Source organism: Mustela nigripes, chromosome 7 (assembly GCF_022355385.1).
Source record: "Mustela nigripes isolate SB6536 chromosome 7, MUSNIG.SB6536, whole genome shotgun sequence".
Classification (NCBI taxonomy): Eukaryota; Metazoa; Chordata; class Mammalia; order Carnivora; family Mustelidae; genus Mustela; species Mustela nigripes.
The window spans coordinates 706,880-734,164 of record NC_081563.1 but is presented as its reverse complement, the minus strand read 5'-3'; the positions used below and the strand labels follow the sequence as shown (position 1 = coordinate 734,164).

At 56.6% G+C, this 27,285-nt stretch overlaps 1 protein-coding gene across 12 annotated transcripts in view; it reads left to right on the top strand.

The window, feature by feature from the left end:
* The window catches only part of MYT1L (myelin transcription factor 1 like), a 390,720-nt gene that overhangs the window by 261,113 nt on the left and 102,322 nt on the right, over positions 1 to 27,285 (top strand). For all 12 annotated transcript variants that reach the window (XM_059405073.1, XM_059405070.1, XM_059405071.1 and 9 more), the window contains 3 exons: positions 2,854 to 2,908; positions 3,080 to 3,113; positions 3,362 to 3,424. In XM_059405073.1, the coding sequence (XP_059261056.1) occupies positions 2,854 to 2,908; positions 3,080 to 3,113; positions 3,362 to 3,424 (152 nt within the window). The remainder of the gene's footprint in view (positions 1 to 2,853; positions 2,909 to 3,079; positions 3,114 to 3,361; positions 3,425 to 27,285) is intronic.

Here is a 27,285-nt window from a genome sequence, read left to right as displayed (position 1 = left end):
TGAGGCTGTTTCAATATCAGACCCACAGAGGAGCGGCAGCCTCAGCCCCCCTGGTAACAAGTTCTGTCCTGAGTTATCGCCAGTACGGGGCAGGGGTGGGGCTCTAAAGGCAGGTTTGCCATCAGGGGCTGTGGCAGCACGAAGAAGAGGGCACACGGGGTGACCTGTCCATGGTGCTCCTGGAAGGCACCAAGTGGCCTACACTCTGAGCCCTGTCCCTCCTCGGAGCCCCAGAATGCACCTGCAAACCCCAGGGCCTTTGCACATCTCCTCCCCTCCGCCTGGAATACGCCCCCCACTTTAAGTCTCAAACTTGCAATTAACCTTGAAACTCAGCTCAGACTGCTGCCCAGGAAGGCCCTCCTTCTCTCGCAGAGCGAGTCAGACACCGCGCCGCCAAGCTGCTCCTGCCCCGGTGAGAAGAGCCCCCCCCCCCCCTCTAGCACCTCGTTAGCGCGCGGCTGGACTTCCCTAAAGAATAGGATTCCACCGCATCATCTCTGCGTCCCTGGTCCTTCCTGGCACGGGCGCACAGTGTGGCAGAGTGTGACGCGGGCTCTTCCCCGTCACTGTCCCGAATGCTAGTCCTCGCCGGCCTCGCGCCGTGGGAGCCCCATCTGCTTTGCTACCGTTTTGCAGTGTTGAAACTGTACCCGCGCAGAGGAGCGACTTTGGAGCCCCGGCGTGATCCCAGCGGGGGCTGTGGACGCTCTCCGCGGAGTGTCCAAGCCTGCCTGCCCTCGGGGTTCCGGCTATGGGAACAGCAGAGGGCCGCGGGCCGCCGCGCCACGCTGACTTTCCTTGGCCTGTTTGTTAAGTGCTGCTCCCCCGTCTCTCCTCGCTGGACGCCCGCTCTCCCGCTCTCCCGGAGCGAGCTGCCGCCCGCGGAGGCCGGCACGGGGCTCCCCCAATCCCCGCTCGCCCGCCTCACGCCCCTGCTCCCTGCACCTGCTCTCCGGCGGCCGCTGATTGGTTTTTTCCTAAAATGCCCTTGTGGGGCACCTCCCGGCCCGTGTTCCGTAACACCCTCTGGGTCAGCAGGAACCCCCTGCGCCCTCCCTGGGGCCCCGGCCCCACACTGCACCGCAAGCCTCTGTCCGCTTGCTTGTCCCGCCTCCCCGACCCGCCCGCTCCCCAGAAAACAGATCCCCTCACGCGTTCGTGCAACAGCTCGGCTGCCGGGGTCTCCCCATGACGAAAATACAATCTTCCTTTTTCCGACGGCCCTTCTGAAACCCCACAGCCTTCCCGGCGAAGCCTTTCCGCAGGGATGCGCCTCACCCGGGCTCGTCCCTCCCCCAAGTCCCGGTTTTGTTGAGTCGTGCGCAGCCTGCACACACGGCTCCGGTAGAAGCTCTGAAGCCCATTCGATGAGCTGCTTTTCCTTGAGGGGATTTTCCTGGGCTGCTGCCGGGCTCCGCACACAGCACGAGCAAATACTAACTCGGTGGTCGGTCGTCAGGGACGCTCCGTCGGGGGCTTCCAGGCCCGCGCCAGGGCGCCTTGGTGTCCCCTCTGGAGGACGGTGCCTTGCGAGCAGCTTGTCGTAAGAGCAGAGCAGCCTGCGCTCCGCCCCTCGGGGTCTGACGGAGCCCTGACGCCTCACGACCTTTCTGCACCCCGTTGTGACCCCCTCGTCCTGACGTGTGGGGGAAGTGACCTGTGCTTGGGAGACATTTTGAGGTGCCCCGGTCTTCTGCCTCAGGGGACCTTGGATGGGCGAGGACGTCACAGATGGGGGGAGGCGTCCTGTCCTTGTGAGGGGAGCTGGTCCTTGTGGCTCTTCTCTCGCCAGCTCGTCTGCCATGTGGAGCCGAATTCTCCCAGCGCTCGGCTTCACCATGTGGAACTGACTCACACGTGTGGGAATATTCGCGGCCACCTGTCCCGCAGGGGTCCCTTGGCTTAAAGATGATGTGTGAGGAGCACCTGGGTGGCTCAGTGGGTTAAGCCTCTGCCTTCGGCTCAGGTCATGATCCCAGGGCCCTGGGATCCAGCCCCGCATCGGACTCTCTGCTCGGCGGGGAGCCTGCTTTGCCTCTTTCTCTCCGCCTGCCTCTCTGCCTTCTTGTGATTCTCTCTGTCAAATAAGTGAATTTTTAAAATCTTAAAAAAAAAAAAAAAAAAAAAAAAAAAACATGATGTGTGAGCCAGTGGCTGGGTTTCAGGGTCCTGGACCAAAAATTCTACTTGGATGATGTTGGGCAGGTCGCACCTACACATTAGGTACAACATAGATACTTTCCTCACAGAATTGTTGTGAGGACCCGATAAGGTGATACAGAAAAATGCTTTGTCATTGCCGAAGCGTGAGCTGTGTCCATTCCTAGCAGAGGGCCCGCGTCCCTGGGATCCATCCGAGCCCCTCAGACCACAGCGGGCGGCCACTGCATCCCAAACCAAACGACAGGGAGCCGGGCCCCTGGGTTCAACACGTCCTCCTGCTCCCGCTTCTCCTAACGCTGTGACCGGATTAGCCTTCCGGTTCCAGACGGCACGTCCGAACCTTCCTGCACACATCACATCCATCTCTTACGTTCTCGGTACGAATGAGGCAGCTCAGAATTAAGCCAGACCCATCCTGATGCATCTTTGCAAATCGCAAAGCGTCTGCTCCTGGGGCTTCATCGGAGGCGGCCCTGGTGCGCAGGGTCGGGCTCCCGGACGAAGCGTTCTGCGCAGTGGGGGTCGGCTTGGTGTTTTAAGTAGCACAGGGAGCTCGCCGGATGCCTCCCTCCCCCGCGCCTCTCATACAGGGCTCCCCCGCCACCGCCACAATGCCGGGGCTGGCCGCGTCCCGCGGGCCTTTACATGTGGGAGCCGCGCCCTGACCGCCTGCCCATCTCTCCACAGATGGAGGTGGACGCCGAGGAGAAGCGTCATCGCACACGGTCCAAAGGGGTTCGAGGTACGTCCGCGTGTCCCCAGGCCCCAGGAAGCCCTTCGGGGCCCCCTTCATCCTGGGGAGACGTGTGCTCCGTCCGTCCGGACCCCTGCTCTGACCCCACCCTCGATAGCGTTCTGCGGGACCGGGGATTGTGAGAGATGATAAATCTCGATCTCTTTTCCATCTCTGCAGTTCCCGCGGAACCAGCCGTACAAGAGCTCTTCAGGTCAGTTCTCGGGGGGCAAAACGCGTCCCCATTAACAACCGAGAAAACCCAGCCTCGGAACAGGCAGACGGCCCTCCTGGGCTCACCGGGGGCTTGCCCCGCCCAGCCACTCTGATGGAAGACCTGCCGATGAAAAGCACCCCTAGTTGCTGCCTGGTTTCTCTCCGGCGTCCGTGCGCCTGACGCTCCCCAGCACTCGGCCCCCCCCCAGCAGCACGGCCCGTGTAATTCCCTCTTTCCCTTTGCAGCTGTCCCACACCTGGATGTGATGGCAGTGGTCACGTCAGTGGCAAATACGCAAGACACAGAAGGTAATGACCACCTTTTTCACAATGAGCTGTGTACACCGGCTTATCTAGGGACCCAGACCAAAGGGTGACCTTGCATGGGGGGTGCTCTTGGGAAACAGTGAGTGTTGGCTTTTCTCCCCTCTGATGTGAACTCAGCCTTTGACGTCACGTGCATGGTTTCCAGGCAGAATCTGATAACACATAAGATGACACAAATTAAGAGCGGCCTTAAACTCATTTTCCCACATGGGCAGCAGCATACTGAGAAGCTCCCCTGCTTCACGGAGATGGCCTGCTTGTCCTTGCCCATTTGTCCGTTCTGGTGGCTGCAGCGTGGTAAGTCACGGAGCGTAAATGAGAGTGTGACCTTCTTGATCTTCCTGTAGGAAAGGAAGCCCAAGCTGGCACCTGGGCGTCCGCAGGGGGAGGTTAGGGCAGATCTACGTCCAGGCAGATCCCACTTGTGAGCCTTTGGGGCATGGATGATTATATCATTCCTGCAAATCCTGGGGTTTAGGCCCATACACAGTTGGGTGTGGAGGACATCTCTGAGAGCAGGTGGCAGGGTCATTATCGCAGGGAATGCATCGCAGCAGAATCCTATCATACAGCTTGGGCTGACAGTCATGAAGAGATCGATCTTTAGATTGACTTTTCCATCAGGAATCTCTTCTTGTGATATTACCTGCAACCATATTTTTCAGTGGAAGATGTTGGCTATGAGGAGTTAGAGATGTTTACAGGCTCTATAATACATTTTTAGCTAATCTTTCACAAATTAGATTGCTAGGACTAAGGTCTTTCGTCCTAGCAAGCCATCAGGAACCAAGCCCACATAATGAAGGCTCAGATGCTCAAGCAGGTGTTTCGGCCGTACCTCCGGGTGACCTTCCTTACTGCCTGATGTTTTATTTCCTTTTCAGCTGAACATTAATTTATGGGTGAAATCAAGCAATTATTTTGATTGTCCTTCAGTAAAATCAAGGGAAAAATTACAAATTACTCCCCAAGTCCCCATGCTAGCATTGACGGAGACGGGGAATCTTTAATGGGCACCCACGATGCAGTGGTTATCAGACTTCTGTTACATGCAGAGGAATGGCAGGTCAGTTTTTAAGGGAATTTTGTGATTTAAAACACTAATTTATCATTTTTTTATTGCTCCTGTGTATTACAGTAAATGACCAAGCATTGAAGTTAAACAGTTTCTTTATTTATGTTGTCTTATAAAGGTATATGCATGTAAATTCTTTTTTTTTTAAGATGGCTTGATTTTTTTTTTAAGCAGGGCTCGATTCCAGGACCCTGGGACCTGGGATCATGACCTGAACCAAAGGCAGAGGCTTGACCCACTGAGCCACCCAGGCGGCCCTGCATGTAAATTCTTAATCTAATAATTTTTAAAACCACATTGCTTATATTTTCAATGAAAAACAATTTAGCCAACCATGAATGAAATCAAGCTTTCCCTTCATCATGTCTTGATTAGTCAGTAGTTAAACTGTACCATCCTATTACTAAAAGATACAATTATGGTTGGCTAAAAAATTTGGATTAGATGTCCGCTAGACGTAATTTGTTAATCACAGTTTTTCAGGAAAATCTATAAAGTCTCCAAAGAATCTGTTGAAGCACATTCTTACCCCAGGTGTGTCCCGTGCAGCTGGGGGCGCCCGGGTCCCTGAGGTCTCCCTGTGCCGTCCCGTCCCTGTGTAAACAGGAACTGAAGCTTGGCTTGGAGATGGCTCAAAGACAGCCAGGCTGCATTTTCCTTTGAGACACGGTGCTGGTGTGAGCACGGAACACCCCAGATCTTATGGGAGACAGTTTTTCAACAAATGGTTTAAATTAAAAGGCTGTCATAATTTTTACAATGCACCATGTTCTATGTAATTATTAGAATTCCTAATATTTTCATAGAAATAAGTCATGTGGTGCTCATGGAGGAAGAGCAGTCTTCCAGGATGGGGACAGGTTCTCGCTTCCCTGGGGCTGCTAGCCAGTCCAGGGGGTTGGGCAGATCATTTAACCCTCCAGACTTCAGTTTCCTTGGTTTTGGAATGAGATGCTTACAGACTTGTTACATAAAACCAAGTACACTCAGAACTGACGTCACTGGTGTGCTGGTTCTCAAGAGGAGTGTCAGTGTGGTACCAAGGGAACCCTTCTGAGTTTTGTGGTGGGTGTCTACATATTATCAATGGCTTCCTATTGGGTATAGTCGGCATGCCATGCTAGGTTAGCTTCAGGGCTACAACACGGTGATTTGACAACCCTGTACAGCATGAGTGTGGCCCCACCTCTCCCCACACGGCTGCGTTACAGTAGCGTTGACCCGTATCCCTGTGTGTCCCCGGGACTTCTTTATTCCATAGCCAGAAGCCTACCTCTTTCAGCCATTTTGCCCCTCTCCCTCCTCCCTCCCCTCTGGAAACCACCGCTTTGTTCTCTGTACCTATGAGTCAGTTGCTGGTTTTTTGGCTTTTTTTTTTTTTTTTTTTTTTTTTTTTAGGTTCGACATATATTTGCCTTTGACTTACCTTACTTACCATAATACCTTCTAGGTCCATCCACATTGTTGCAGATGGCAAGATTTTTTACTTTTTGTGGCTGAATAATATCTTATTGTGTGTACACACCACGTCTTTACCCATCTTCTGTCGATGGACACTGGGGCGGCTTCTGCGTCTTGGCTATTATGGACAATGCTGCTGTAAGCATAGGGAGCACAGATCCTTTTGAATCAGTGTTTTTGTCTTCTTCGGGTAAATACCCAGCAGTGTGATTGCTGGGTCATAGGGTATCTCTATTTGCAACTTTTTGAGGAACCTCCATGCTGTTTTCCAGAGTGGCTGCACCAGCTTGCATTCCCACCAACAGTGTAGGAGGTTCCCCTTTCTCTGCAACCTCGCCAGCACCTTTTGTTTCCTGAATGGTTAATTTTAGCTGTTCTGACTGGTGGTACCTCATTGTAGTTTTGATTTGCATTTCCCTGGTGATTATATATTAACAGTAATTTCAACCAAGGGATGATGTTTAAATTTTTCAAATTGAAAAGGTTCTTCTTGTAGTAGACAAGACTCACGTGTACATTAACATCTTACGAATGCTGCTGTTTTAAGTCTGTACCATTTCAATCATTTATGGCTTTGAGAGATTTCCTGCTATGGAAGCTTCTCCCCTCTGACAGCTCTTCTGTGTACACACCTGCACACACCCCACAGCACAAGTGTGACCTCTGCGGCCACGTCCCTGCCCAGACCCTGCCTTTGCCAAGAGGACAAGAGTGACAGCCCGCGTCTTGGTTTTGATGAAATTACTCTCCTTTCGGTCTTTTAGCATAAAATCTTCAGTGAATATATTCCTCTTAGGGATACAATTTCATTTTACGCACGTATCATGTCAGTTCATAGCCAAGTAAAAAGATGTTTTACTATATGGACTGATCCATTTATCTGAACATACACACAGTAATTTGAGGCAAGTGGGGGAATCTACAATGTAAATTTTTAAAAAATATTTTAGGACATTTGATACCAAATTATAAAATGATACCTACAGGCTAATCTTTATTTTTAGCATAAGAAAATAAGGAAATCAAAATCAAGTGCAATTTCCCTAATCCTGAGTGTCGCTCTGTGGGACACACGCTTGCACGGACCCCGTGCTTGGTCACGCAGCCCATTGCCACATGGGCTTCCCGTGGGAGCTGCTGGACTCGATGGCTTTGTTAGTGACGCTTCCTCGGTGTGACTGAGGCGGGGCTGTGGGTCTGTAAGAAACTGGGCCCGGAGCTTAGAGGAGACTCAGCCACTGGGCAAGATCTATGAGAGGAAAGAATACTGTGAAAAAGAATTTGTAATTTAAGATCCCAGTAAGAAATGGGGGGACAGTGGTAGAGCTACTGTCGTATGCGCGTTTTATTAGACGGTCCACGCTGCTTCAGGAGCTGTCTGCTCGGGCGGAAGGTGATCTGTCCGTGGTGTTACCTGTGTTCACAGCTCACGGGCAGTTTGAGGTTGCTGGTAGGCACAAGTACAACTACACAATTAAAAGTTGAGTCAAGGAGAGAAATTAGGGAAAACATAAGGGAAATAGGAACATAATTTTACCAGAAACCCAGGATGTATCAAAGGTTTCAGTCTAGTCTTACATTCTGTTCTGAGTCTCCCGGCAGCCGAGGAAAAGCAAGAGAAACGAAGGATGGTTTCCGTTATCTGTTAGAAGACTTGCTTTGGCTCCCGAGCGTCCACGATGAACACGCCCACACCCCCATATACTGACCAGCGGGGGCTCACGCTCAGTCACTGTCCTGCACCCTGGAGGGACCAGGCCTCTCATGGGTCTCATCGGTGTAGCAGACGCTTGCCCTCAGAAACATCGGTAGTGTCTTGACACGTGCATCTTCTGCTTTTCCCACCTGAGGGTCTATGTTACTGGCAAAAACACCGTGGACTTTGCCACCAGGGCCAGCAATAGTTCTCCTGCTAGAAACCAAAGTACTGGCGCAGCCTCCTCTGGCCGCGGTGAGCCCGACCTCCTCCTTGGGTCCCATGGTCGCATGGCCTTGCGCTGGGCTCAGCACGTTCCGCTCCTCTTAGTGTGTGAGTCTTTTCTTAGCTGTGCTTACAGGAGCTAGAGATGGTCTTGGATCTTGATCGTGGGTCCAAACCCAGGGCTTCCTCTGCACAGGGGAAAACTCACTCTTGGGCATCCTAAGTGGGTTTTCCAAAGTCTTAGCCGCCCAAGTTCAGGGACAGGAGCTTCTCAGGCTCCCTCAGCTCTCCTCTCCACCACGTCCCTCCCAGAGCGCAAGCACTGTGACCTGGAAGCATTGGAGGCACCCATGGGTGTAAACAAGTAGCTTCCCACATTCACGCAGCTGTCTCTCCGGCAGGGAGGTGCAGAACAAGTGCCTGGATGCCACACACTTGGAATTAGGGAAGTTGCTGGCCTGTGGCTTTGTTGGCAGGTGGGACTCATGCGAACCCCACCAAAACCCCACGGCATGCGGGGAACGACGCCACAGTGCAGGGGTCCGTCCCGGCAGAGCCAGACCCCAGCCCCTGGACTGAGGGGGGCACCACAGGCTAGGATGGGAGGCCCCCAGCCTTTCTGGGTGACGTCCCCAAATCAAGGATGGAGATCTTGAGAAAGGGTGGAGACACGGTGACAGGAAGCCCCACGGGTACTCTTCATCTAGAATCCTCTGAGTGGTTCAACTACCTGATATAAAGAGATGGCATCATTAGCCCGGAGCATTGCCTGAACGAAGATGTGAGCAAAATGCCAAGTGCCAAAACATTGTCCGTGGTAAAGACAAAGTCAAACAATGTTTAGAAAGGAGTGGACCTCTCTATGGAATTTATCACCGGAACAGTGGCCAGTTTACCGTTCTTAAAGTTTTTTAAAAATTTTCCCAATACCAGTTACAAATAGGAACAATAAAAATTTATTTACATCTTTACAGATTAATTCTAAACCATGTAGAGGAGTTTAAATTTTAGCCTTTTTTCTACTAGTTGTATACATGCTGGAACATTTGATGTGACTGGATTTGCTGACTCTTTTCTGAATAGCAATTTTTGTATAAGCCTCTAAGGAGAGAAGGAGAGAGAGAGAGAGAGAGGAAGCCCTGATGATTCATTCTTCACTTCTCTGTTTTGTCCCCCTCTGGGTTTACTTCTGCAACTTAATGGATTTCATTTATATTGATCCTTCACTTCAGTCTTTAAACTTATTTGCTTGTTGAGCACAGGGTCTGATGGAAATTTGACCTGAAATTTAGCGTCAGAGTCTCGCCCACTCAACAAGCCCCAGGAGCTAGGTGACGGGTGTGGGCGTTCTGTTTAAATCCTCCCCAGTTTAGAAAATCCAGAGTCAAATCAGTGGATCTTGAAACTTAAAATTAAAAGCTCCAAATGGTAGCTGTTCTTTTTTATTAGAAAATCGTCGGATTCTCCCGTGCAGCTCCGCACCCACCGGTGTGGCTGTCATGGCGGCAGTGGGGGTGAGGAGCGCCCGTCCGCGCTGCAGCTGAAGTCGGTCTTGCTTCCTGATGCCTCATTTGGATTCTGCCCGCAGCCCAGGGCTGTATTATTCATGCCTTGACAGAGAGCACTCACTAAGAGCCTTGGAGCAGAGCCAGGTACTGGCGAGAGATAGTGGAGCATTGCGACGTGCAAGTGCGAGAAGCATCTATAATCCAAAAAAACAAAAAACAAAAAACACAAAAACGGAAGAAGCAGAAGCAGCAGGGACAGAGGCCGAGAGAAACAGGGATCCTGGGACCTCCCTTTTGCTGGTTTTATATTGATAGAAATTTCATTTGCATTAAAATAAAATGCCCTAAAATAATTGCATTTTTTCCTAAGTATGCTTGAAAGTTTAACACAATTTTCCACATTTAATTGCAAAGCTGATTTTAATTAGCAAGGCCCTGCGTGTGAAAAATGAGGATTCACTGGGGTGCGCGGAGCACACGGCGGTGCTTGCCGGCTTCTCTGATTAATGTACGGCGGCCGAACAACAGGGCGCGCTGCGGGTGTTTATGAAACATTCTGCACACGAAGCCGCTCAGCCTGTCTGCCGTGTTCTCCTTCATGAACCCACGAGGGTAAAGACTCCCCTTGTTCCTGAAGAGACGTCGCTGTGCCTGCCATCACCCTGTCCGTGAACTTTATGGCATGCCTGTCCTTTGTCCTGTTCGTCACTGGCATTATGAATCGGAAGTTCGGGCGTTTATGTTTAACATCAATTTGATGGCTTGCACAGCAGCCCATGGAGGCAAAATCTTGAGATCTCAGGACTTCTGTGTGTGAAGTAGACTCGGAGCAAGAGGGTTCCCAAACTGGTCATTCAGGGCTGATTCTGGTGCAAACACACCAGCTTCAGGCACGGTCTTTTCAGACTGAGGTAGCTCTTAACCGTTATTGTCACAATACGTCCGTCCTGAAGAAGCTTGCTGACCACTATCCTGAAAAAGCAATTTGCCTGCGCTGGTCCACGGGACGTCCGCCCAGACGGAAAGGTCTCTGGCCATTGCTTGGTCCATTACACACGGTAGAGCACAGTGTGACGGATTTTGTGTGTTTAAAATGGAAAAACAAAACACGTCACACATCACAGGGCATAGCTGTGCTGCGGACAAACCTGGATATGTTTGAAGTAATTCCATATTCGAAGAGAAGGCCTGCGGGCATTTTCAGGTAGTGTCCGCAAGCCTAACCACGAAGCCTGCGTACGTGACGTTTGCCACCAGTGCTGGCCGAGTCTCCGCGCGGCAGTCATAGTCTTGGTCTCCTTCTCGGCTCGTGATCAACGTGTAAACACGGCTTTGCAACGTGCATACAGTATTCATTAGGAATTGGTGTGTCCACAGTTACTGTCTTGGGTTACCCCCCGAAACACCCACAGTTCTGTTCTGACCGCCACTGTGTGCGTTGGGATGATGGCAAATACAGGGCAGCCGCTTTCTTGAGGGAATGTGTGGAGAGGTGGGCTCCTGAGGTGGTGAGGAAGGTCGGAGGGGCTGAGCCGCAGCTGGTGGGGCCGACACGGGGCTCCTCATGCTGCAGGATGTACACTCCCCAAGTGGGAATGAGGGTGGCGGCCAGGTGTAGGGGGCAGGATCGGGGTAGGGAAGCCCCTTCGCCAGATCCCAGTGCGCTCAGGCGAGGATTCCAGGAGCAGCGGGCAGCGTCCGGATTCGGTATCGTGACCGATGGCTCTGGAGGGACGGCCCCGTGAGCAGCGCTGTGGCCCGTGCTCACTGACACCCCCCGTCACTTCCGACACCCCCACTTCTAGGACTCTTGCGAGGGCTGACGTGAGAAGCGCTCACTTCTCCTGCTTCTCTGTACTCGTGTCCTGAAGAGAAAATGGTGCTTCAAACCTCAGACCCCACAATACAATTGCAACCCCAAACTCTAGCCCACTGGTCCTGCCCGAATTAGTGAAAGACGGAGGGAAGAAGTGCTCGCTCGGCTCTAACATCGCACTGCTCCAGGGACATGGCGGGACTTTCCTCTGAAGACTTGCTGCGCGTCTCGTGTAACCGGAAGCCAGGGGCCGGGAGCCGGCCTCCATCATCCAGCACCTCCGTGGCAAAGCTCCCGGCTCCCGTGTGCTTCCGCATCACAGACAGAAGGCAAGAGGAGGCCTTTCTAGAAACATGAAAAAACAAGAAGAGCTGCCCGAGAGCTGCCATCAGCATCATCATCTCTGTGCTCACGCTCCCTGCGGGGCCTCGGCCATCCCCGAGCCATCCCTGAACAGCACACGTGACCGTCCTCATGACCGTCCAGCCCATCCCCGGAGCTAAGAGGCTGGGTCAGCTTCCCCTGAGGCAAGGCTTCTCAAAGTAGGGTTCTGTAACCCAGAACATCAGCATCACCCAGGAACTTTCTAGAAAGGCAAATGCCTTGAGCCCCACCCCAGGCCTGCTGAATTAGATGCTAGGGGGTGGGGCCAGCACTCTCTGTTTTGGCTGCCTCCCCAGGAGATCCTCATGCTCCCCGAGTTGGAGAACCCCTGCCCCCAGGAACAGGTGTGTACGCCAGACAGAGACCGGGTCCAGTGGAGTCTGCAGGTAACGTACGTGCCAGAAGCCACCTGAACAAATCCACCCTGCTCTCAGCTCCCCAGTGGTGGGAGGTTCCCGAATGTCTAGTCCCCAAGCCCAGACCTGGGCAGACACCACAGGACAACCTGACATCCTACCACGCAGACTTCAGCCCTGACTGTGACCGTCATGTGTTTACAGCGTTTTCCAGGAACCAGATGAAGCGGACTGTCCCCCCACTGCCCCTAGCCATGAACCTGACGGTGCTGCCGCTGGCATCACTCCCAGGGCCTTCCTGTGGCCGCGTAGGGGACGTGTAACTACCTGTGGACAGCCATCCTCCGTTTTGCTCTGTCCCTTCTGTGGAGTCATGAGACCATCGAGGACACGGTGTGCACAGAAGGGGCGGGGCCAGGGTAGACTCGGGCCTGCCCCGGATGGGGACCCCTCCAGAGCCGTCTCTGGGTATCATGTTATGCACACAGGAGGGATCCCGAGGTCCTGGGCCACTCGGAGCCCCAAGCCAGGCCTACCTCGTGTGCGTGCCCTGGGTCGGGGCGCCGTCTGAGAGCCGCACAGAGAAGCCAGCTGGCGGTTTCTGCCCCGCAGCCTCGGCCTGAGAGGAGCACAGGATACTGAAGGGCCCAGGCTGGGCTAGGAGGGGCCGGGGACGTGCCTTGGGGCCGTGGGGAGCCCGAGGGGTGCTTGCCCGTCTCACAGAGGGCTGTCTGGACCCAGTGTCTCCGTGAGCCCTTGCAGGCCTCAGAGTGAATCCTCAAGGCAGGCACACCTTCCCCTTCCCACTAATGGGAGGCGCTGCTCTCCACTTGGATGAGTCAACAGATTCAGAAGACCCACTGCCCATCCTGTAGCAGCCACGCCGCAGGCTGTGAACACCAGCGAACGGTCCATGTGCCGTTGCGGAGGTACACCTCCCGTACAAGTGGGTGCACTTCCTAGAGCTCCAGGGAGGGCAGGGTATGAGCATCTTAGAAGAAATTCCGCTCGTAAATAATGCAGATCGATCCAGTGGTGCACTGGGGCAGCGGCGAGCCCCTCCGCGTGTCCTGCGGCTCAAGAACGGGGTAGCTGAGCTCTCCTGAGAGCAGGTGGGCAGGGCGGGGGAGGGGAGCCTGCTCCGGCGGTGCTGTCTGCCCCTCTGGAAAGCAGCTGAGCTGCAAGGCCGCTGTCTGGGGACAGTCTACCAGATGGCGGTCCTGGTGCGACCATCTCAGCCGTGGTCTGGGCTCGCTCAGTGTGATGGCGCCGTTCACCTGCAGGCCTGGCCGTCACCTAGACAGCAGCTGCTTGGCACGGGGTCAGGGAGCAGAGACTCCGTCTTGGTGGGGACATATATAGGCACAGTCCCCTCCTCTTGTCTGGTCGCTTCACGCCCTCCTGGTGGGGGCACAGGCATGGGGCAGAACGTGTGGGGCAGATGGGGCAGGTGAGGGGCACAGGCATGGAGCAAGAGCGTGGCTGTAGACGTGGTTTGCTCTGAGGAGACGTGGCTCATGAGTAGGACATGAGGGACAATACTGGTGGCTGCCAAGAAGGGTCTTGGCCAGCAGACATCAGGGACGCTGCTGTAGCCCCTTCCCCTTTCCCCGTGGGATCCCCTCTAGGGGCGTCATAATTCTCATAATAGTGACAACAATACCGGGAGGACCACGTGAAGCACTCCCAGGTTCAGAAATCCTGGGCCCTGGGGCGGTGGCACCGGTCCCCACGGGCCAGTCCTCCTGGGCTGCTGACCCTGCCCGGGCGGAGTCCTTCCCCTGCAGCCCCAGCCCGCCCTGCACGCCGCGCAGAAAGCAGCAAGCGCTGCCTGCCCTCTGAGCCTCCCACGAGGCGAGCGCAGTTTCCCTCAAGGACGCTTCCTAAGTTAACCCCCGCTGACTTCTAACAAACAGAAGGAAGGGGTGGTGCAGGCAGAGGAGGGAGGACTTGGGTGGGCTCTGGCACCCAGTCGCTCCTGTCCCCGCCGGGGTCGGTCCGCGGTGCGCCAGGCCCGCGGGGGCGCTGGCCACCGATGCGCCAGGGAGGGGGAAGGCCTGCGCAAGGCAGGAGCTCGGCCCGCTGCGAGCCTCAGCACTTGGCAGATGAGTTTGCTTTTCCGACGCTCTCTCCGACTCTCCCCCGACCTCCTCAGGGGTTTTGATTCACCAGCGAGGCCCCAGGAAATGCTGTGGGGGTCAAAGGTGACCCAGAGTCGCAGTGGGGCGGCTCGTCTTGGGCACTACGGACTGGAGATGAAGGGCGCGGGGCGCTGGAGGAAACAGGGCAGCGCCTGCAGACACTCACGGCCCCTCTGCCCGAGACGCCCCAACCACGGCGGCCCCACTTTTTCTTGGATTCTGATGCATTCTTGTTGTTTTTCCAAATCAGTCTCTGGGCTTAAATTTGTATGTCTTTTTTTTTTTTTTTTTTAATTTTTACATATCATCGCAACATGAACCTTTTCCTGTGTTGTGAAGGGTTTCGATTTCTCTGTCGGAGGCTGGCGTCCAGCCCACGGCCAGCTGGCAGTCAGTGCAGCTCTGCTCTGATGGCTGGACAGGACGGAGTTTTTCGGAACTTTCTCGTGTTATTAACAATGTGTGATAAGTACCCTTGCAGATCGTCTTTTATGACTTCGATCTTTTCACTGGGGTGCCTTGTCGTAAGGAGAAGCCTAGAGTTGAAGAACAGGAAAATGTGGTTCTCAGTTCCTTCCCGCAGAAGGAATCCGTGTCCGTTCCCCTCAGCAGACGAGAAGGCTGCCCGTGTCGCACTGCAGGGAACAGAAGATACCGGTTTCTAAAGCACTTCCTTCCTACTTGAAAAGGAATCTTGCCATTTATAAAAGGACCAGGTTTTTTTTTAAAGACTGTGATTTTCAACGATGCCTTTTCCTGAAATTCTGGAAGACAGCAAGGTTAGCAACGGAGGCCACGGCTTCCTCTGCCCAGAGAACGGTCTCCTTTAGTGTTTGGATGAGCTGCCCCCAGAGCCCCCTTCTTCCCAGAGCCCCAGGGGTGGTTCTTCCCACTGCTGAACAGAAGCAGCAGGCAGTGCTTCATCTCAGGCAGAAAGGGCCGTGCACCTTCTTCTCTCCGTCACGGTCACCCGGCTCGGAACTCTCTGCCGCCTGCCCGGGCCGGAACTGCGAGCGTGGGCAGCAAAGGAGGGGCCAGTGGCCCGACCAAAGCCTAAGCAGAAGCGCGTCCGTGCAGAGACGGGAGCAGGTGCGCAGTCACCTTGCCTGCCCTCTGCCTTGCCCGCGGGCGTGTGCACGGCCCGTCATCAGCCTGGGGTTCATGGCGGTGCCTTTCCTCTGAGTCCTGTGTCTGCCACGTGGCAAACAGCTCCATGGCCTGCTTGTGTCCGTGTCCCCATGAGCTGAGGAGGGACCAGGATCTCCAGCCCCCGTGTCAGTGCTGCCGCATTTGAACTCAGAATGGCGAGTACGTCCAGACACGCTCCTTTTGCCCCTTGATCTGTCGTGTCTCTCCAGGAGGGAAAGGAGTCTTCGTGTCACCAGGTATGACGGCACGAGACAGCTCCCTAAACTGTCCCGGCTTCATTTGTCCAGGGAAGGGTCAGAGCAGTACGGAAGCCTGGGCCATCCCTGCCGTGTGTCTCCCCGAGGGGTGTTGCCTACTATCTACCCAAGAAGCAGCCTGAGCTTGGGGTGACCCAGCGGACAGCAAGCCTGCTAGACCATGCATCTGGATATGTTCTGGTCAGACTTGTCCTTCAAATGCTGAGGAAGCTGGTGGTCCGCCTGTGCAGCAGATCCTGGGGCTGCTCCTGCTTCCGCCAGGCCACTACAGGCTTTGGGACATCCTCCAGCTCTTTGCAGAGACAGGGCGACCGGTGGCCAGAAGCCTGGTTAATTCCTTCTCTGGGAACGGGTTATGTACATGAGCCCTGCCTTTGCTGCTGTCCTGGCTGCTGGAGGAAAGCCGTGAGCTGGCAGTGGGTCTGGCAGGGGCCTGTGTAGAGGACATGCTGGGGCCCACTTAGCATGTCCAGGCCCGCTCTCCTCCACTACCTCAGACCCCAGGTTCCTGGAGAACACGGATCTCGCCTTGGGCACCTGCGCCCTGAGCGCTGAGTATAGCGTGAGCTCTGCAGGCCATCACCAGAAGACACCTGGGCTCCGTCTCTGCCCGATGCCCCAAGAATTATCATCAGGTTTAATTCCGTAATATCAGTTAAATATGAGGCACAATACAGAATAGACCTAGTTAAAATTCAGATTTCTAAATTATAGAATTAGAGCTTTTCTCCCCCTGAAAATAAGAAACTGTGTAGAGTACTTTGAGAGCATTTTCATAGATTACTTTTTCTATTGCTTGAGTTCTGGGTTTGAACATCCTACAGAAGTCTCTGTAGGTTAGGGACGGACGGGAGTTCAGGGGCCGACAGGCCCAGCGATGCCCACCTCTGTCCTGCCGTCCATCCCCCACAGCCTGTGCGGGCTTCTGGGAGGGGGCTTATTGTGGCCCCGAGCTGCCCGGAGGGCCTGGCCTGACCGTGGGCAGGCCAGGTGGTGGTTCCACGAACCTTCCTGGGGCCACTGCTGAGGGAGGCTCAGCCCTGCCCTTGGCGACAGCCAGAGACACAGCCGGTAAGGAACGTAGCGGACAGACGGCACGACACAGCGACCGCCTCCCGGAGCAGGGGGACCCCGCAGGAGTGAGCAAATGGAGGGCGGGACCTACAGCCCGACGGGGAGACCGAGCCAGTTGCTCATTTGGGAAATCCCAGAGCTCCTGGGAGCTACTTGGACGCTGGTGCGTGGTCACGTGACCCTGCAGACCACCCCCCTCCCCGGGATGAGGCTCTGCTGACTGAACCCCCAGTGCTCACGGGCACACCTCACCAGCCAGCTCACGTCCCCATCCTGGAAGTCAGGTGGCATGAGGTGAGTGGCCTGACACGGACGTGCAGGGGTGCATCAGCGGGGCTGAGGGCGGAGGATGGTGGGACGACCCTGCGGACGCCAGCGCCCACGGGGACCCCTCTAGAGCCGGGACCCGGCTTTACACACATCCTGTGCCGCGTGCTCAGAAACGCTGAGCCGGAGACCAGGCTTCAGGGACCACTTTAAAGCTCTCTCGTGTCACTCGTCAACACAACAGGCACCACGCATGTGGACGCCCGTCTAAGACACAGCTTGGACACGAGCTCCAGATTTGACATTTTGGAAAATGGAAGTTAGGAGACTTTTCTTTTGCCCAGCTTTGGCTCCAAGTCCCAGAAGGATCTGGAACACTTCACTCCACCCCCTACCCCCAACCCCCCCACCCCCGTCAAGGCAAAACAGGGACAGACCCCTGACTTCTAGCTGAGTCCACATTCGGCGTCACCCCTGCTGGAGGACGCCTCCCTTTCTGCGGCGTCTGTCTCAGCGAGCCTCTGCCCCGCGGATTCCTCTGTGTGTGTGAGGAACGGAGCTTGCTTCCTTGCTTCTTCCGTGATGGCAGCTCCTGCCCTGTGTACGCTCTCCTTCCCACAGGCACCGCCCTCAGCACCCCCAAAGTGGATGGACGGTCTCCCTCGCTGGCTCGCGGCGGCTGCTCACTGAGCACCCAGAGCCAGGCCACGTGGGGAACAGGAGGGCTCTGACTGGGAAAATGGCTGAAAAATGGAAGAGTTGGTGTGCAGAGGGGGCGCAGGTGAGTTCTGCCTCAGTTTCCCGCAGAGAAGGCTCCTGGGTCGCCATCCTCATGCTTGGCCTCCGCACCGTGTGTCTGGGCTGTTGGGTGAGGCGGAGGACGGCACAGGGAGGAAGAGCTCCTCCCCAGAGGACAGGCAGCTCTCTGCAGACACACAGACGGCACGAGGTCCCAGGTGCCCTGAGGGCTTACGGCGGGGCCCGGAGCGGTGGAGAAGGACCGAGGCCACACCCCACCGGCTCGTCAGGGCTCGCAAGGGGAGCCTCCCACTGGCTTGCGAAGGACCAGCAGGGCACTGGGGTGGAGGGACGTGGGACTAGCCTGGCCCACGGGGGAGCCTCCCCTGTCGTCCTTCAGCCGGTCCACGAAGCCCGCCTGAAGCCCCGCGATCGACCGCCGTCCGCTAAGTGCTGAAGGCGACTGCAGTGATGGACGGGACCCAGGCCACCAGGATGGCCGGTTCTTCCCGTGCCTGAGTGCTTCCTCAGGGCGCAGGAGTCACCAGGCCTGTGCAGCAGCCCCCACAGCAGGGCCAGTGAGGGGGACGCTGTGGAAGGTCCCCGCACGTGCACATGGGGTCCAGACGGCAAGTCGGGCACCAGCAGACCCTGTGGGCCCCCGCCATGTGCGAGGGAGCAGGGAAGGAGGGGCAGGACCCGGAGGCCCCATGGTCAGCTGGTCGCAGCTTGAGGCGCAGGGGAGCAGGAGGACAGGCGTCTGGGAGGGTAGTGGGCTGCCCGCCGGAGAGCAGGGGCCAGTGCGGCCTCGGGGGCAGCGGCGCCCTGGTGCACGCGCAGGACCAGCTCAGTGAGCTCCGGGCCTGGTCTCTGCCCAGACCGCTCTGCTCCTGACCGTGCGCTGGGCAGCCAGAGCTGCCGGCAGCCAGCTCCCTCTTGTCTCTCCAGGCCGAGCCTTCAGATGGCCAAGCCCGTGAGCCTCGGGGAGCAAGGATGACCCCTTCCATCACCTCAGTGCTCTTGTGCCCCAGAGACACCTGGTCCGTGGTCCTTCAATCTAGACCTTTGAAGGCACTGAGGGTCAGAGGGATCTACTGTCTTCTCAGTCGAGAAACCCGAGACCTGTAGTTACGGAGCGGCTCCCACCAGGGCCGACGGTCTGTGAGGAAGCTTCCAGACCAGCCCTCTGGTCCCACAGCAGCGTTCATATCCCGAAAAAATGTCTGAGAACCTTGGCATTTATAGGACTAAGACTTATCTTTCCATTTAGAGGGAGGAGAGGTAGGCAGTTTGGGGGGAAAACCGATACAAAAACATTCTTGTCAACTTTGAATGATTAAATGTGGAGACAGACTGGATAGCCACGGGACAGCCCCGAGCACGGTAGTCCGACTCCGCGTCGCGTCTGATGACCGCGCCCGGCTGGGGTCCGCGGGCACCGGCTTCCCCTCGCCAGGCTCCCTGCAGGGTTTCCACACCATGTGGACGAGGCGCTGCTGCGTTTCTTCCAAAAAGAAGGAAGTTCTACACCTCGGCTCTTACCCTGATGCAAGGAGCGCAGCCGGTCCGCGTCTGGAGATTTCTCCAGAAGCCGGTCCCCTCCCACAGACACAGTGCCTGGGCCGCAGGGAAGCCTCAGTACTTGTTAGCTCCGCGTGGGACAGCCCTGGGGAGGGTTAGAGGCTTTCCACCGAAACACCTCGTCTCTGACTGCCTGTGAGCCCGCTGCTTGATGACACGAGTGCATGGACCACACGGAGGACCGACGTGTGGCAGGTGTGGCCTGGAAGATGGTCCTTCTCCGTGTTGCCCAAAGACCTGAGCAGCCTGCCAGCAAAGCAGAGAGGGGAGGGCCTACCGCCGGGAGGCTAGAGACGGAGCTGGCTGCCATGCACGCACACGGGGACCTCACAGCCAGAAGACGCCTGGGGTATCGCCCCTAAACAAAGCAGTGGGCCGGCACCGCACAGGCTGCCGCCCCCTCGCCCCCAGCCACACCTGCCGCGGCCCTTCTGACTGGGAACCCTAAAAAGCCACAGCCAGCATCACAGCCATCCTGAGCACCTCCTGCCTCCGAGGCCACCATCTGCTCACGAAGATGAAGGGGCCGGAGAGCGAGGGAATGCGACAGCCAGGCCACGTTCAGAAGAGCCGGGACAGACCCAACGGGAAGAGCACGGTGGATGTCCCAAGTCTGCCCTCAAAGCACCTTTCCCATGAACTGTCACTCCCCCTCATTTGAAACAAACGGCGACGGCGTGGCTTTTCCCCAGATTCTGGGAGAATTGCCTGTTCGACACGAGCGGAGCCCTCCTCAAGGAAGTCTCGCCTGTCCTGTCACCTGGGTTTAGGGGCAACAGCGGACAGTCCCCGAGAGCGCGGAGACCCGCAGCCAGGTGGGCGGTGCCCGGTGAGAAAGTGCAGCGGGCGCACTGGCACCCCAGCCGGGTCTGCACACCGGACTCCTTGCAGGGCGGTGGCCTGGTGAGGCGGTCCGTGGGGTGCTTCTGTGGGAGCGGGTTTCTTGGGGACGCTGGAAAGTAAATAAGGAATGAACATAGCTCATCCCGCTGGGATGTTCCTAAACACGGGCTGGGAAGCCCCAGAGGCACATGGATTGGCTTGTACGGTTGCACTGCGACCAAAAAATTTACACGCACAGCAGCTTGTAGCTAATCATTGCCACAGAAATTAAAACCAGGGCTACGTGGTGAAGAAGACATTTTTAATCCTCCCTATAATGGCCAGATTTTAAGGCTCATCGTTTGCAGCCTGATGCCCATTGAACTGTGGAGCGGCTTTGAAAATCCGTGCGGAGGAAGAGCTTATATATTTTGCTTGCAGCAGCTTATTAGAAAATGCATATTTAAGAAGCTTCACAGTTTCTGTCAAAGGCCTATTTTGCCTGGAGCACGTGCGGGTGTGTATTGTGTGGAATGTTGTCTCTCTCTTATATACATGAGCTACAGAGTCCAGAGGGGTCCTCTCCGGCCTGAGTAAACCTGCCCACAACTCAGTCTTCAGCCGTAGCAGGACCTGAACTGCTACACAGCTGAGTACTTTCCGACCACATCGAGACAAAGTGCCATGTCCTAGAGCACCGGACAGAGGACCGCCTGGCACGTATTTGAAGAAGGAAATCTTCGGCTCCTTATTTTGTGGGTTTTCTTGTGAATTTGCCCCCAGCACAAACACGTAAGCCACTTGCCTCTCAGTTCTCCCCGCTCGTCTGCATGGCGCAGGAGCAGGCGCGTGCAGGTGGAGGCCTGGCGGCAGAGACTGTCAGGGTACCCGGCGCTGCTGCAGCACCAAGGGTCGCCACGGTGTCCGTGCCTGCGGTGGGACCAAGAGGAGCGCCCCTCTCCAACGACACTGTCCCTGATGCTGCCTCCGTGGCATTCAGTCTCTTCGTCTGTGTGGTCTTGGTGGCTGGTGCTCAGTGTGGCCCAGGGCCCTTCAGGGCAGGAGCATTGGTGCCGACGTGTAAATGTTCAGCAAGAGCAAGTTGTTGACTGCGTAGCCCCCAGCGGTGTGTGCTTGTGTGTGTCTCCCCCAGAGCTCGCTTCTCCAGCCAACAGGGACAGGAGGCCCGAGCTGCCGTGCGGGCAGGGCTGCAGGGCACGCACGGGCTCCCGGGACGGGTGCTTTTCTGGCAGCTGTTCATTTCCACCCTCCTGTGCCGGACGGAGAAGTGCCTGCTTAGTGGACAGGAAGTCTGCTCTCATGTGGACTGCGGGGTTGAGCCCATGCACGTCGCTTAAACTCTCTGGCCTCAGTTTCTTCATTTTCTAGCTGAAAAAGTGGACTCAGTGATTTCCAAGGCTCCTTCCCCAGCCAGATTTCACAGCTCCAAGAGAGCTGTCATCATCACACAGGACATGGGCTCCTAAGAGCCTGGCCACTTTGGAAAACCTTGTTAACTACTTGAGATTTTTAGCTAAAGTAGAGTGTCTGTGTTTTCTAGAGCCGTGTAATTTTTTAATCTTACTGCCAAGAGGTAGCTTGGTTCTTGGAATAATTTTATCCTCATGTTCTCAACATCGTAGTTTGTAAACGGCCGAGAGAGTAGGCGTCGTTCTGTGGAAGGAGAGGGGACGGCCCACACTTGCTGGAAGCCGGATGCTGGTAGAACGGAGGCTGAGGATGGGAGGGGCCGCACCGAAGGTGTCCACAACACCCGTCCCTCCAACAGAGGGACTGAAGACCCACCCCGTCACTGGGCACAGTGGGGATTTGGGGTAATAGCTAGAAGGTCCCTAAGTCAAGTCGCTAAGCCAAGGAGAAACCAACTAAGGGAAATGCCTATTCAAAAGCCAAGCTCCCTGTAAGGTAGGGTTGACACAGTTGGTGCTAAGTATCAAACAGTGCAGAGTCCTCTAAGGAAGAGGGCCCTGAATTCCGGGCTGTCCAGGAGTGACTCGGAGGAGAGGGTGGAACTTGGGTCGTGGGGGTCCGTGAGAGAGAGTGGCCATGGGTGGGTGAGGGACCGCAGGAGGAGAGGCAGGGGAATGGTTCACCACCACGAGGGCTCCGGGCCATGCTATGGGGTCTAACATCAGAGAGGGAGGACAGAGCCACATTTTTCAGTTCTTGAGAATGAAGTAGACAATGTCCAAGTTCGAGAAAGAGTCGAACACACTTATTAGCTCATGCTGCCTTGAAGAACTCCCTGAAATGATGGCTGAGCCTTTGCTTCTCACAGGCAAAGGGACCCTGGGAAAAATAATGGGGTTGGGGGGCAGCTGTGGAATTCTGGAAGCAGCAGAGCCAAGAGTCTAGGACCGTCTGATCCAGTGGTCAGTCGCCTGCCCCCAACAGCAGCAGCATCATGGTCGACCCGGAGAGACCTGACTCTGGACCCCCTAAGCCTCAGGAATTGGTGGCACCAGACAGTTCCAACGACGGGTCTGACAGCTGGGAAACTGGCTTCATGTGTGCGGAGGGGCAGGACCCCTTCATCCGCCATCCGACCCTGAGCCGGGTGAAGCAGCCCCTTTCCCCCGAGATGTGATACACTGAGCCAAGTGTTCTCTGGGGGGAACAAGCCACAGGGTCCCTGAAGGCCAAGGACAGACAGGAGGGCCAGGTGAGCATCTGTGTCCGGAATGCCCAGACCTGAGTGTCTCTCCACTAGTTTCCGAGCATGTCGTGTGCCGGGGGAAACCTGTGCTCTCCTGTTGCATGGCCACATGGAGCAGCCTGGTCTGACGCCCACCGTCACCATGGTCCTGCGCTGTGTGCAGGTGCACAGAGATGAGATGAGACGTGGGGAAGCCTCTAGACAGAACAACAGAAAACAACCCGGAGAAAACAGAGATTGTGTAAAAAGAAGGAACTCCTCCCCTAAAAACGGAATACTCTCAAAGAAATGGGAAGACAGTTACTTAGAAAACAATTAGGACCCGAAAGAAACTTTAAAAAATACATAAGAAGTCAAAACGCAAGGCTTGAAGGTAAAGTCAAAGGAATGTCGCTGTTAGAGCACAAAACTCTGGGGGAAACAGAGAAGATAAGACCATTGCAAGAGGCAGCTTCAGAATCACAGCATCCAGACCCTAGAAACCCGGGCCCAGAGGAACCAGGGAGGGTACAATAGCACTAGAAGCAAAGGCAGAATTTCCCGAGCCGACTGCAGCACAGCCTAGCCCGCCAGGCGCCCTGCACAGGAGGTGAGCACATGCCTCAGCCCGACAGACCTGCCAGGAACCTCGGGAACCCCTGCATCCTACAGAGGACCGAAACTCGTCATAGTTGTGGACTCCGTGGCCAGTCGCCAGGAGCTGGACACCAGAAAGGAGGCAGCGCTCACACCCAGAGCGGGGCTGTTGGAGCTTGGTCCCTGGGTAGGCCACCGTGGTAGGCAGGGCCGCGCAGGAACACGTCCACACACGCAACCTCCAACACGTCCCCCTCACGCGCCCTTCTTCCGTGAGCGCCTGGAAATGCCCCGCACCCGCGTGAGAGGCCACGGGGTGGAGAGTGGCAGATCCGGCACAGAGCGAGGGCAGGGCACTCCGTGAGGGGTGATGGGGTTCCCAGATGGACGGACGCCTCGGGGACAGACCCTCAGAACAACGAGGCAGAGGCTCCTTCAGGCCGACAGGGAGGTGGTCCTCGTGGGCTGCTCTTTGCACCCCGCAGGGAGTCCAGGGCTCGAGGACGAGCACATGGATAAGCCTCCTCTGGGCACCTGTGTCCCCAGCGCTGTGTGTGTCTGGGGCTCAGACGCCACTCAGCCCTCTCTGTGTGGGGGATGGCGTCGGCGCTCTTTCATCTGCAGAGACGTGGCCCGTCCTTCCCACGGGGGCAGCCACGTTGCTCGCCGCCTGTCTGTCTCCTGCCGCGCCCCGGCCGTGATGCCATCGTCTCCATCTGGCAAGTGTCCACGCGTCCCTGGGAGGTGAGTGTGTCTGCGCTGCTCCATGAGGCGCGTTCTTAACTGGGGACAAGGGCGCCCTCGGCTTCACTCCTTCAGGAGAATCTGATGTTTGCCGGCCACAGGACAGACATGGGAGAAATGGACACGCCGTTTCCTCGGTCCTCGTGGCGGCCCGGTCGCAGGGAAGCTTTTGTCTGTGACTCAAGGAACAGACGGAGCTTTCTCGAGGTCGAGTTCTGGAATCCTGAGCGGCCGCCTGACGCCGGGCGTCCCTGTCCGTCCTTCTCGTCGTCCTGCGGCAGCCGCTGTCCTTCCAGGGGCTCACTCCGCAGACACCTGCTGCCCGCCCACGGTGTCCCGGCCGGCCGGCTCAGGTCCGCCCACGGTGTCCCGGCCGGCCGGCTCAGGTCCGCCCACAGGCTTGCTTGGGGTGACGGAGACAGCCAGCAGGCTAGCCCTCGCCACCGCGGCTCTGGGACACTGGAAATGCGGCTTGCGCGACTGAAGAGTTGGTTCTTTTCGTTTTCTTCAGCTTTCATCACGCAGCCACACGTGACTGGCAGCTGCCGTACCGGGGCCTCCCGGCTCCAACACGCACAGACGATGAAACACAGGCCGTCTTCTAGTCTCGTGAAGGAGAACCCGCCACCCCAGGATGGGCAAGGGCTTCCACTTTTAATACCTGGAGGAAACTATGGTCTGTTCCTTCAACAAATACTCCTCGATCCCCGGGCGTCGGCAAGGCTCCACTGGCCACCACAGGAAGTACGCCGCTGGGGCCGAATTGTGCTGCTGAGGAGCAGAACTGGGGACTGAAGCAGCGGCACAGACCCCAGACTCTCAGCAGAGCTCGGGCGCTCCCGCACACAGGGGCGTGGGGGATGGGCAGCCACGCACCTGCCGCGTCTGCTTACCTGGAGCTTCCCCCTCCTGTCAGCTTCCCGGTTATTCCTAGGCTCTACCGTGCATTCCATGTGTTTTCTGGAAAGCGGAGACCGTCCAGGGTCATGGGTCTTCGTCGTCCTCATAGAGAGACTCTTCCATGCTGGTGGTGGTAAGCCCAGCTGAGTCTGTGGGGGACACAGCTGTGAAGCACCCCCACCTTTATAGCCCCTGGGTGGGCCACATCGGCTGCCGGGGGAGGGGGGCAGCACCCGTCCTCACGGGCGTGCGGCGTCTCTGCTCCCGGGGGCTGGCCACCTCGTCGCAGACACGATGTTACAGAACATGGGTTCCGGCTGCAGGATTGTCCTTGCAAGTTGGGTTTTGAAACAGTCTAAACCCCAGGGTCTCGTAGGCCAGGTGGCCTCTGGGGACTCGAGCAGGTTCCCGGCCACTGGCTGTCTGACGCATGAATGAAATCTCCCTTGCAGGTTTGGATTTTGCTCCCACGTTTAAAGTCGGCACCAGGAGCCGGCGGCCAGTGAGGCTGGATCCAGTAGGAGAGGGGCAGACGCAGTGTGTCTGCAGAAAGTGTGCCACACGAGCCCCCGTTCCCTTTAATGGACGCAGGGAAAGGCTTTGAGCACCGACCATGCGAATCAGCAAAAAGTCCTGCATGTGTGAGGTCAGCGGACTCCAGCCTGAAATTTAGCCGAAATGGTTTCCAAAGTCATAAATGGAGGCCGAGCAGGAGACGGGGGAATTCAGACTTCAGTAGGAACCGTGCGGAGGCCGTTGGGGAATTCTGAACGCTTTAACACTGTAGCACAACGGGCTAGGACAAAGGACAGGCAGTCCTTTCATTACACAGATACGTAGCCTGAGGCCCAGCCAGTGTCCAGGAGCCCATCCTGGTGTCAACAGAGTCAAGCCAGGGATGCAGGGCCCAGCCTGTGCCATCGCCTGCGTGTCACTGCCCTGCCTGGCGAATGCGTCTGTGCTGAACCCGGAACCCGCTCGGCGAGGCTCCGGCGGTGACTGGCAGGCACGCGCCGGCTCCTTCCCGCTTCTCCCCTGCCCTGCCGCTCCACGCCACGCTTCTCCTGCTGTCCGACCCAGCGACGCTCTGCGCCCCTCCTTTCCTTCCCCTCCCCCACTCCCCTTCCTCGCCACTGCCGAGGGCTCTAGAGGACAGGGAGCCGTAGTGGGCGCCAGGAGACGGGAAAAGGAACCGGAGCAGGGGGGCCGGGCCGTGGTTCCTATCTTCACATGGCAACAGGGGGCCCAGTGGGCAGACATTGAGGAGGAGCCGTCCTGACGGCCAGACGCCCCCCAACCCCCTGCAGTGTCCTACATACAGCTCGGCGCCCAGGCTCTCAGACTCTCCCTTAGCCCGACAGATCAGCTTCCAGAATCCCAGCAGCCTGTGCGTCCAGACCAAAGTCCAGCTCTGTGAACTTCTCACTGCAGCCTCTGTTTTAAAGATAATCTCCACCCTCCGGCTCTGAAAATTAACCCCCTGGCCATTTAAGGTCTGAGTCACCAGTGAGCACCCGAGCAACTGGGTGTGTGCGGATGGAGGGGAGGTGACCCAGGAGCCCCAGCCGTGGTGCTGGCTGGTCTGCCCGGAGTCGCCCTCTGCCCGTTGTCCTGGAGCATTTCGAGTTGAGTCGCTGAAGCCTGGAGTTGGCTGAGTGTACCTCACTTTACAGCGATCTGGATGGATCTGATGGTCAGAGGAGGCCTGGTGCTCCGCTGTGGGGCGTGCCTGCTGTGCGGGGAGCCCTGAAGCCAAGAGGGCTCCTCGGTGGGTGTGAGCGGACACCTTGGGCCGACTCGGCGCAGCAAGGCGCTTGCCACTCATCTTCATCTGGACAGACACAGCCTGGGCACGGCCGCAGTGTGCTGACCCGGGGGTCCAGCACCACGGAAGGACAGCCAAGGGGGGCACCTTCCAAGGCCACTGACTCAGTCTCCCCAGGACGTGGAAAGAGACACACAGAAGAAAGCTCAGAGCTCGTTCATGTCGTCTTAGAAATGCTGTATAGGTGAAGACATATTCTCTCCAGGTTTTCTCTGGCTATAGGATTATTCTTGTTCTGATTGACTACATTTTTAAGAGATCCAAGTTTCAAAGGCCGATGACTGATCACCCTGGGTTTTGGAGAGGGTGGTCTTGGGAGTCACCCGTGGCCCTTGCTTGACAGATGAAGGGACGCTGGCACTGAAGCGGGGACTGACCACAGCCACACTCTCGGCTGGGCAGGGAGGACCACAGTCACTCTCTCGGCTGGGCAGGGACTGACCACAGTCACTCTCTCGGCTGGGCAGGGACTGACCACAGCCACACTCTCGGCTGGGCAGGGACTGACCACAGTCACTCTCTCTGCTGGGCAGGGAGGACCACAGTCACTCTCTCGGCTGGGCAGGGACTG